Raw genomic sequence first — 11,199 nt, forward strand, 5'->3', positions numbered from 1 at the left:
CATGCCGGGAGCCCGACGCGGGACTCGATCCCGGGACTCCAGGATCACGCCCCGGGCCAAAGGCAGGCGCCAAACCGCTGAGCCACCCAGGGATCCCCTAAAAATAGTTTCTTATTTTTAAATAACAAGACTGGAGTGGCTGGAGGAGTTCCTGCAGAGGTGTGAGTGGCCAAGAGTGCTCTTATTTTGAGCAGCAAGACTGGACCGTGCCACCCAGGGGGTCCTGCTCTGCACCATTTGAGCAGCAAGGGGAACCTCCTGAGGGAGGCAGCTCCTCAGGGTGTCTAGGGGGGGTGGAGATGCAGGGATGAGGGAAGCATGTGCACAGGTTACATGATGAATCAGTGTCAGTCTCCAGTGAGCTTTAGTCTTTGACCCAAGACCCTGGGGATGAGACCGTCCCCAGCCACTTCAGGCAGAAGTGCCGCTCCGCGTCTCCTCCAGGCATCCAGACCAGACCTGGCTACAGGGAGGAACAGACTCCCCGTGGCCCACTCAGTGGGGCAGGCCCATGCTGGGGAGGACCAGGAAAGGCCTTGAGCCCAGGGTGGAATTTGCTGAGCCCTCCTTGTCCACACTGTGCTCACCATCCCTCCTGCTCCGCCTCGGAACCTTCCTGTGCATCAAAGGCCACACTGTTGCTCCTCCCTCGGGAGGCTTTATGTTCAAAGGCAGGACACTGGCTGGATGCATATTGCTTAATGATTATTGCCTCTGCATTTAACTTACCTCCAAGGGGACAGGGGCTCCGTCTTGCACACTGCCTCTGGGTGCTCCTGGGTGCAAGCAGAGGGCTGGACCCGTGGCTGGTTGAATCTTGGCAAGAGTGTTAAGGGGTCATGGTGTGGTCAGACTTGGATAACAGACAGACCTGTGCTTAATCCCTGCCTTTGCCCTTCCAGCCGTGAGCTTGGGGGCCTATTGGAGCTGCACTTCCTCTCCTATAATGTGGGTAGGATGACCTGAATGCAGAAGTATCTAGAAGCAGATAGAAGGATGGGTACCCATGCTGAGCACTGTGCCTGGCACATAGTGGGTGCTCTAAGGACGAGACCCCTGTTGGTACTGCTGATGGCTCACGTGATGGTCTCACGTGTAATTGTAAAGATACATATGGAAGTACTGGGAGGGAGAGACGGCACGTCTGGGATCCAGGTCCCCAAACTGCCACAGTCTCTTCTACAGGGACTTCAGAGGACCCATCCCCCAAGCATCAGCACCCTTTCAGCACGGGGCCTCCCCGCCGGTGTGGCCGCAGCTTTGTGTCCCTCTCCCCGCAGAGATTTACTGCTGCGGCCTGCTCAGCTCCAGGAAGAGTGACTGCACCGGCCTGCCCCCGTCCATGCTGAGCAACCCGGCCACCGCCCCGGCGCGGGGCCAGCACCGCATCAAGATGAAGGGGAACATGTCTCTGATCTGCTGGTACAACAAAGGGCACTTCCGCTTCCTGACCAATGCCTACTCGCCCGTGCAGCAAGGTGGGGCCCCGCGGGGTGTCGGTGGGGCCGTGGGGTTTGTGCGGCTCTCCTCTCGGGTAGCCCCCAATCCTCAGCCGAGGCCGCGACCACGGGATTGGCAGGTGCCCCGGCTTGTGCGTGGCCGCCGAGAGTGGCGTGTACTCGATCACTTGATCACCCAGGATTCCCTGAAGAATCTGTTCTGACAAGACAGGAAAATATCACCTGTTTTATCAGTTCAGTGTCTTCCTCAGAGGTTAACCATTGGTTTTTTTTTTTTGGATGTTCAGGTGATTCTGTCTTTAATTTTCCTTGGGGTTTAAAACCCACTCCTAAGAAAGGGATTTACTTAGCCAGCAGTCTATAGTTAAAGCAACTACAGCTGAAACATTTTTAAACTGCTGAAAAGGGAGCTGGAAATGACCATGGGGCACTTTACAAAAATATTTACGGTTACATAGTGTATTTGAAAATCCCTGCTATTCCTTTATATTAGGACATCCTTCCTCTTTACTTCTGAAGGAACATTGCAAGGGGCTCAGTTGTGTGGGAGTGGTGTGGGGGGCATGTATGTGGGGCATGGGCTGTGTGTGTGTGGTGTGTACATGCATAATGTGTGTGCATATACGTGTGTGTGTGTGGTGTCTGTGGTGCATGTGGTATGTGATGTATATATATGTGGTGTGTGTGTGTGTCTGGGGTGTGTGGTGTGTATCTGTGAGGTGTATGTATGGGGGGGAATGTGTGCTTAATTAATGTCTGCCATTCATTTATTCCCATCCCTGACCCCCTGCACACACACTGAAGTTATGTTACATGTCAGTAGAGATGACAATCCAGGGATGCAAGCCTATGGGACCTAGGTTTACAGAGTTACAGAAAGCTGCCAGTTTCTCAAGGAAGGGCTGTGTGAAGGGCACTTAGAGGAAATGTTTGGAATTGACCTTGCAAGCTGAAGGCAAGAGTTTGAAATGAACTTCTAGACTCTTGTGACTGGGCAAGTATTCACAGGAGAATGTTCGGGAAGAGCTGTTCGGGTAGGAGCTGCCTCCCACTAAATTGTGCATGACAAATTGTAAATTATGCAATACAGTTTAAGATGGCAAAACCTTAAAACCCCAATCTCTAGGGTTGGGAGCCTTAAATCCATCACCAAGGGAACCAGCAAGGAGGCTATTGATGAGAAAGAAGAGAAAATGGGTAGGGTTGATTTTTTAAATAGGCCAAAATTTGGTACTTGTGTTTCCTTCGGTTATAGTTTCCATTTCTAAAGTACTCTATTATAAACCACAAAGTCCTGGGGCGCCTGGGTGGCTCAGTCTGTTAGCATCTGCCTTCGGCTCAGGTCACTATTTCAGGGTCCTGGAATCGAGCCCCATATTGGGTTCCCTGCTTAGCAGTCAGTCTACTTCTACCTCTGCCCCCCTACACCCCTGCTCATGCTCATTCTCTCCCTGTCTCTCAAATAAATAAAATATTTTTTTAAAAATCACAAAGTCTCAAATCTTAGACTCCCTTAAAAACCCCAGGGAGTATGCCCTGGCCCCTCTGGCAGCACCTCTGGAAAGTACCCCCAGGGTGGATGGTATGGGCACCCATGAGCCAGACCTGCTCTGGAGCAGGAGCACCTGGAGGCAGGGAGGCAGTGTGGAGAGCCCAGGCTGGGTGGTCCACCTCTCATCCCTATGGGAAATCCTTTTACTAGTCCACATCTCAGAGTATTTTTTTTTTTTAATGAAGGGGAAGATATTTGCTTTTCAATGTATTTCAAAACCATGATTTTTAAAAACCCCTTATTAGTATTTCATTTTTCTTTAAATGTCATAATTTTTCTGCCTCCACCCCCCATTAATGATCCATTTTTTCATAATATGAATAATGATGTAGTGAATATTTCCATACTTTTGGGTACATCTTTGATCACTTCCTGAAAATAAATCTGAGAGTGGAACGGCTGGCCCGGAGGGTCTGAACACTTTGAAGGCTTTCAGTGACATGTTGCCAAAAGACCGTCCTTACCACTATGACAGGCTAGGAGGGGACTGTTACTCCTCCTGTGTTTATCAACACAGATGTTGTTGTTGTTGTTGTTTTTTTTTTTTCTAAATTTGTCAATCTGGTGGGTGAAAATGCTACAAAATTTTAAATCTGAATTGCATGACTATTGATGAGGTTGAGTGTCTCCTTGTGTATCTGTTGGCCAACTTTCCGTGATTTCTTCTTATTCACTTTGTCCTTTGAGGCACTTGTCTTATTGAAAGCAAATTTTATGCCTATAGCAAGTATTTTTCTGTATTTGTTTTTCTTTTGTGCTTTTATTTATTTAACAAGTTGGTTTTCATTCTGCATGGGAAGATCTGCCGATCATATTCTTTGTTCTTACAAGAGCTTTGAAAGTGCCTGCTCTGTCCAAGGGGCTGGATGAGTGTTAGATCACCTGGTTGGTTGTCTTACAGTGTGATTTTTGTGCTCTTTACAGTACCCCCCAGCCATCAGTTGGATTTTTACTTTTTTTTAAGTGGCAAGAGTTGCTTGACCAAGCAGCCCTGTCTCTGTGCCTGAACCCTTTATAGAAAAATTCTTTCTTTTTCTTGTATTTTAAATATCACCCAGAGGATGAAGTCTCAAATACTATAAAGAATGCCTTTGAGCTTGATACTCTCTCCTGCTGTGAATACACACACACACACACACACACACTTCTAAAAGATGAACAGAATTTCCAATTTTAGAAAATATATAACTGGTGAGGAACATTTTAGGAATGGGCTTATTATTTCTTCTGGATTCTAAGGAAAGATGCCCCTTCTTTCAGAGAGTGTGAGCATGTGCACAGTCTTCTGAAAAGTTACCTGCTATCACACAGCCAGGGACATCTGTGTGCAGAACCAAACCCTGCTGCTTTTCTTCAGAAATCCATCTTGGATCTGTCATCTCCCTACCAGAGTCTTTGCCCAATTGGGGTGCATACTCCCTGAGACTGATGGGCGTCAGAATGTGTGTGTAGGACTGGGTCAGGTCTTGGCTCATTCATTCAGACTCACAGGATGGCAGAAAGAATGTCAGCCGTGCCGCACGTAGCCTGGGGAGGCGGTCGGCGGAACTGCCACTGCTGCGTGAGTGCATGTGTTTCTCCTACCAGGTCAGATAGTTTTCATGGCGCCACAGAGGTATGTACATAGAGTACATCTATGCACGGAGATTTGCATGGCTGTAAATGTGCAGGGTCCTTCCAGGGCGCCTGTGGGCCATGTCCTGGTGAAGTCAGCAAAGCCAGTAAAGCTCAGACAACCTCTTGTCAACACGTCCAGTGCCCGAGCTTTTTGGTCCTCAGAAAAGGATATTCTAGGGCAGCAACCTTACTCTTTCTAGCTGGAATAGTATCTCAAAATCCAAAATATCACCAGGGAGGAGGGTGATCTGGTTTATAAAATCGGGGTAATGCTCAAGCAGGTGAGTGCACACCCAGGTTTGGAAGCCACTCTGCTGAGATGTCCAGCAGAAAGCCTCATTGTAAGTTAAAGACTATAAGAATGGTGGGAAGGAAATGAAGGGCTAGGGTAGGACCCCCACAGTTGGGGAGACGGGACACAGCAGTTGAGGAACTGTGGCCTTGCAGTGCTGGGGCCAGGAGGCCAGAGCTGCAGGCTATGGGAGCACCAGGGACATGGTTGACTCTGAGGTCCTTGACACGTGAGCCTGACTCACTGGAGACTGGGTGACTCAGAGCGAGTCACCCTCTGCATCTGGGAACTCTATTTCTGTATAGGGATGATCTGATGTGCCCATATCCACCATGGCTTCCATGGAGCCCTAATAGGGCCTGAGCCTCTTTAGACTCTGAGAAAGCTGTAATTTTGGATAAATTTAAGCAGAGCCAAGAAACCTGCCCAGGCCTGGGCTCATTTGAGACTAGGATGTTTCCCTGATTGGTCTTAGACTGGGGTAGGGGTGGCTGAGATAAGGGACTGGAAACATGCATGCTCAGGGGTTCTGTTGAAGAGGAACAGCCCTCCTTGGAGACTGTAGGATGGGCCCACCCTGCCTGTATGGCTGGATCCCCAGACAGTAGAGCATCTTTCATGGAGAGGGGATTCGCAAACAAGCAGAGTCCCAGAACCCTCTGGACAGGAGGAAGCCCCCAGCCTGGGCATCAAGGTCCTCTGACTCTCAAAGAGCTTTAGGAAATGCATCACCTGGGGCCCTGCCAATCTCAAGTTCTCTGGGTATTTCTTTGTGTGAAAACCCAATATCTGGGGGGATGACTGGGGACAGGGACCAAAAGAAAGAGAAAGATCCCAGTTCAGGGCTCAGTCTGTGCAGATGGATCCCTGCACTCCTGTCTCTTGCAGGTCCCTTGGTGAAAGGGTGGGAGACACTGTAGGTGAGCCCCTTGTGCTTGCAGGGGACATGCCACAGCGCTTCAGCTGTATCCATTCAAGTAGTGCCAACTTCACAATTCTTTAGATTGATGCTTCTAAAACAAAACAAAACAAATCAAAAAATGGTGGTGCTCTCGTAATCACATCATGCTGCAGGGGGAGGCTGGTGAGAGATGGTAGTAAATCCCAACTACACCTGAGCACACAAGGCTTCTTGGAAGAACACATTCTTCCAAGTCTTCTGTGTCGTCTCTGGAAGGCAGCTCTTGGTCTCTGAGGCAGGTCTTGGAAAACAGGTTGTCCCGCAGTGGTTTGGGCAGCAGGGTGAGGAGGGCTGGTTCATCACTTTCTGTTCCTCACACCCGGCAGTAGGCAGTGCCCTGGACGCATTCCCGTTTGCGTTTAGTAGAGGAAAAGCATGGGGTGGCAGGGGGCAGAGCTTCAGGGGTGGCCCAGTGCAAAAGGCTCCTTCCATCCCTTGGTCCTCAGAGCCCCCCAGAAGTCCTGGGAAGCATGAAAGTGGCTCCTCGCTCTTCTGCATCTGTAACTCCACCCTTGGGCTGTGATGGAGGCAGGCAAAGGAGGCCGAAAGGACTCCCTGCACTCCCTGAGCGGCAGCCTTCCTGTGGGGAGGGAGGAGAAGGGGAGAATGAGTCCCATGTCTCCCCTTTGCTCTCCGAAGGCCTGACCAGTCCAACACTCTCCCCAGTGCCACTTAAAGCCACCTTTGGGCCTGTCGTCGCCCCGCGTGCCCGCAGTGCCCCTGCGCCCTGGGCACTCATCTATATGTTCTCCTCAAGTCCTCTGAAGCTTTTAGGGACCGGTGTCTACCTTCTGCGTCCCCACTCCCCACCCCCAGCTCCCCGTTTTATGGCAGGACGGCCAAGCAGGGTGGAGATAGGCACCTTCGTTCAGAACAGGGTGTGATCTTCTGTCTTCTCCGCAGGAGTGATCATCAAGAGGAAGAGTGGGGAGATCCCCTGCCCCTTGGCCGTGGAGGCGTTCGCTGCTCACCTCAGCTACATCTGCAAATACGATGACAAGTACAGCAAGTAAGTGCACAGGCAGTTCGCAGCCACAGGAGGGCGCCTGCGGTCTCACCAGTGCGGACTACAGGCTGCTACAGGCTGCTGGGTGGGGTGGTCGCGTCCCCCAGTCACAGAAGGGACAGAGCAAGCCCCTGGGAGACAAAATCTGGGCGCTCGCCCATGCAGCCCCCTCCCCGCTGGGCGCCCTGCCTCCTTCCCTGCCAGCCTTGCCCTGAGGTGCCCTTCCTTCCACTCACTGGGCTCTGAGCCTGCACCCTCTGTCTCCCGGCCAGACCAGCCTCCCCTTTGTCCCCCCACTGTGGCAGAGCATGCAGCGTCGTCCCAGGCGGCGTCACACGGAGCCCAGTTTTCCAGCACAGGTTACATAATCCTTTGCACTGTGGATGCCTGCAGCGGCTGTGGCCTCCGCAGTGTGCACGCGTCCATGTGCACCCGAACTCACCGTGGCAGGAACTCAAGAAGCGACTGCTAGTAACATTGAGTGTGACCAATAACAGCTAGGGTTGAGCCTTAGGACCTAGAACAAGGTTGGAGTAACCCCAAAGACAGGTGGGCATTTATTCAGCCCACCTGGAGGGGAATTTGCTGGGCTTCTTCATGGCAGAGAGAAAACCAAGGACCCGGTTCTTCCTGGAGTGCTCAGCCTGGGTCTGCAGGGGAGCCCCATGCCACAGGGAGTCCTTGAGCAAATGTTCATTGCCTGCCAGCTGTGTGCTCAGCACCTGCGGCTCTATGCGGTTGCTATAAAGAAATCTGCATTTATTTAGTAGACACATTAGAGTCCACCCTGTGCAGGTGGCAGTGAGGATACTGATCCTCAAACAGTCCTCAGTGGGTGCAGAGACGAAGATGCAGGTGGAGGACACAATGCAGGGGTTGGCCCTAGAGGGGTACCATCCTCAGTCTCAGGACAGAGGCCTCCCTGAGGTGACATCTGTCCCGGATCTAAAGGGAAGGAGGGGTGGCGAGGAGGCGGACGCATTGCAGAGGCCTGCAGCTGCAGGTGCGCTTGCCCTTGGGAAGTGGAAGCAGTTCAGTGTGCGGGACGCAGCATCTGAGGAGGGCCCTTGCTGAGGAGGGTGGGCGGCCCTTCAGGCCCTATACCCTGGAGCTTCTGAACCTCGCCATGGCGGGCCCGGCCCCTGGTTCCAGCAGTGACCCACCTCCCACCTGATCCTCTGATAGGAATCGTTTTCGTCATCTTAGTCTTAAGTAAAGTTCACCGTGAGAGGGCCTCAGCGGGAGCCGGCCCGCAGCCCAATTCCTACCCCCCAGGGCTCCTCTGCAGCAGCACCGACCATGAGGTGGCCTTGGGGACCGTCTCCCCTGACCCGGGCTCCCATGAACCACCTGCATCAGCCTTTCTTATTCCTCTGCCCTCCTAGGTATTTCATTTCTCACAAACCAAACAAGACCTGGCAGCAGGTGTTCTGGTTCGCCATCAGCATCGCAATCAACAACGCGTACATCCTGTACAAAATGTCAGATGCCTACCACGTGAAGAGGTACAGCCGGGCGCAGTTTGGCGAGAGACTGGTGAGGGAGCTGCTGGGTCTGGAGGAAGCCTCCCCAGCCCACTGACGCCGAGGCGGCCAGGCTTAGGTGAGGCCCGGGTCCGGGAGGCCGGAGGAGGGAGAGAGCCTGCCGTTCGGACCTGCCCAGCCAGAGCCCTGGGGCGCCCCGGGGGTGGGCCCAGCCCGAGGGGTGCCCAAGGCCTCCACAGGGACCAGGGTGGGCCTGGTCAGAGGATGGCTGCTGTCCCGGTTCCCCTTCAAAGAAGAGCACGTCCTCTGTCCAGAAGCAGCCACCCACCCAGTGCCAGGACGGGTGCTGCACCCAGACTCCACATGCAGGCCAGAGTGCTGCATCCTCATGACACCCATGGAGCTCACCTCGGCGCAGGGGACCTGGGAAGGCCGTCGCCGCCAGAGGCGCCGGGGAGAGGATGAGCCAGGCCATGTTCTGCTAGGAATGTCTGCTCTGTAAAGACACAAAGACATTTGTAACCTGGTTCGATCTCGTACCATGTCTAGAGGTGACCAGAAGCAAGCAGGTAGCGCTACGGTGGTCCAGGTGTGCACAGGAGACCAGAGCGCGCTCCGGCACTTGCCTCTCGTGAGCAGCTTAGAACGGGTCTCCTGGGAACAAGAGACACAAACTGGGTGCCAGTAGAATGCAGGGATGAAACGGGAGAGCGGTTGCCATCCTGCTTAGTAACCGAGGCGTCCTACTCGTTTCATCTCTCTGGCTGGTGGCCGGGGTGGGGGCAAGGGAAGATGCCAACAGAACCGCAGTGATGTGTGATGCTATTTTTTATTTTTAAATATATCTTCAGGTTATTTTCTTACTGTTGCTTAAGATCTTCTGTAAAAGGAAAATGTGCCCCTTCTCTTCCATCCCCCCCCAATCCCCTCCACCCCCATCCGTGACTTTTTGCATGAGCACCGTTCGGTGTGCCTGTGACTGTGCCAGGACCCGAGAGGGCAGCTCGCTTCCAGGACAAACGCGGTTCCACCCCATCAAGGATCGAGGGGGGGCCTGTGGGCCTTTGGCTTCATCACAGGCATCACCATTGGCAGAATTACGGTTTTGAAAAACCTGTAGCGTGGCTGGAGCAGACCGCGAAAGGTCTGGGGCCGGCACTTGCTGAGTCTCTCCTGCCCGTGTGTGGTGGCCCGGCAGTGTCTGTCCGAGCGCCCCCAGACCCTGGGAGCCCTGCGAGGGGCCGGTGGCGGGGATCTGCCATGGGGCTGGGGGCTCGCTCCCCCGGGGACTGAGGACCGCACGCCACGTGCTCACTTCCCACAACATCGGGGGCCCCTTGTGAACGCCCGTCCGCCTGTGTCCATGGGAGGCCTCGGCCCGGGTGGCCCACTGCTCTGACCATCCCCCACTGACGCGAAACCGTGATTTCCGGAGTTACACCATCCCCCCACACACACCCCAATTTATGTAGCCCCCTCATATTTTTTTTTTTCCACAAAGGCAAAATCTATTCTACTCAGGCTTTGGGACTTTCTTCCTTGTTCCTACTCAGTGAATTCCAAGTGTTGCTGGCCGCATGCTCCGAACTCCATGTCATCTCTGTATCCTAGGTTCATGATGATCCCACCTCGCCCTGTGGTTTGAATTCGATGCCACGGATTGTAGGCCACATTTTCAATTGTGTTTCAGAACACCTTTGCCTGTCCTTTAATTGGATTGAAAGCACTTTTACCACATGGAGAAATATATTTTTAATTTGTGATGCTTTTCTACAAGGTCCACTCTTTCTGAGTCTAATGTGTTTCCAACACTTAGGGAGACTCTGATGAAAGCTGATGAATTTTCTTTTCTGTCTAAATAAGTAAAAAAAATAAATAAAAGTCTATTTAGATGCTGATTCTTTGTTAGTATGTGAGTTTCTTTACAATGACAGGGACAACAGTACGGGCCACTCTTTTAAGACTCAACTTCTTGTTAGATCATTTGGTGTGTATGATCTTAAACTGTCCTTAGCATCCTGTGCTTCTGAGCAGTTTATTTTTTTTTTTTTTTCTGAGCAGTTTAAAAAAGAAATTCAGTCAAGTCTCCCTTTTTTTAAAGATTTTATTTATTTATTTATTTATTTGACAGAGAGAGAGAAAGCACACCAACGGGGGCAGAGGCAGAGGGAAAAAGCAGACTCCCTGCTCAGCAAGAAGCCAGACCTGGGGCTCAATCCCAGGACCTTGGGATCATGACCTGAACCAAAGGCCGATGCTTAACTGACTTGAGCCACCCAGGCGCCCTGAAATTCAGTTAAGTCCCAACTACTAGAAATAGATACTGATCCCCTGGCCCTGTAAAGCACAGTCATTCTAGGTGGCTCTGCCCCGGAACACAGTCCAGCCTGCCTTCCAAATGGGATTCCTTCCCATTTCTCCCAGTTGGCCTTATCATCCACATTCACACACACAGCCACTGTGGGATGGTGGGTGGGTGACTTCGCGTGACCAAGTAATTAGAGGGACTTAGCCCATTTCAACGCTCTGGGTTTTAAGTAGTAACCAACTGTTTTCAGATAAATGCTCAACAGATAGGACTTTCTAGGGAAGCCCCTGCAAAGGTTGGGAAGAGTTTCTGTCCTTCCAGAAGGAGGACAAAGTGACCCGGAGTACTGAATAGGAAAACCTGCAACTGGTGAGACCTTGTTGCACACATGTGAGGCCAAGGGCCTTGTGGAGTGCTCCAGTTAAAATCCACCTGGCTCCAGTAGCCCTGTGGGCTTGAAGGCCCTCAGGTTGGCCCTAGATTGGCTCCTGTAGTATCTGGCTGCTGGTGGTGCCTGGC

At 52.2% G+C, this 11,199-nt stretch overlaps 1 protein-coding gene across 2 annotated transcripts in view; it reads left to right on the plus strand.

The window, feature by feature from the left end:
* The window catches only part of PGBD5 (piggyBac transposable element derived 5), a 107,090-nt gene extending 96,820 nt beyond the window's left edge, over positions 1-10,270 (plus strand). Inside the window, exons 5-8 of one of the 2 annotated variants that reach the window (XM_077894545.1) lie at positions 1,281-1,478; positions 6,786-6,891; positions 8,274-8,490; positions 8,687-10,270. In XM_077894545.1, coding sequence (XP_077750671.1) covers positions 1,281-1,478; positions 6,786-6,891; positions 8,274-8,469 — 500 coding nt within the window. In that variant the 3' untranslated portion in view covers positions 8,470-8,490; positions 8,687-10,270. Of the gene's footprint in view, positions 1-1,280; positions 1,479-6,785; positions 6,892-8,273 lie in introns of both variants that reach the window. The other variant, XM_077894544.1, reaches the window with a different exon arrangement.
* The last annotated feature ends 929 nt before the right edge of the window (positions 10,271-11,199 follow it).

This window comes from Canis aureus, chromosome 4 (assembly GCF_053574225.1).
Source record: "Canis aureus isolate CA01 chromosome 4, VMU_Caureus_v.1.0, whole genome shotgun sequence".
In the NCBI taxonomy this organism is placed as follows: Eukaryota; Metazoa; Chordata; class Mammalia; order Carnivora; family Canidae; genus Canis; species Canis aureus.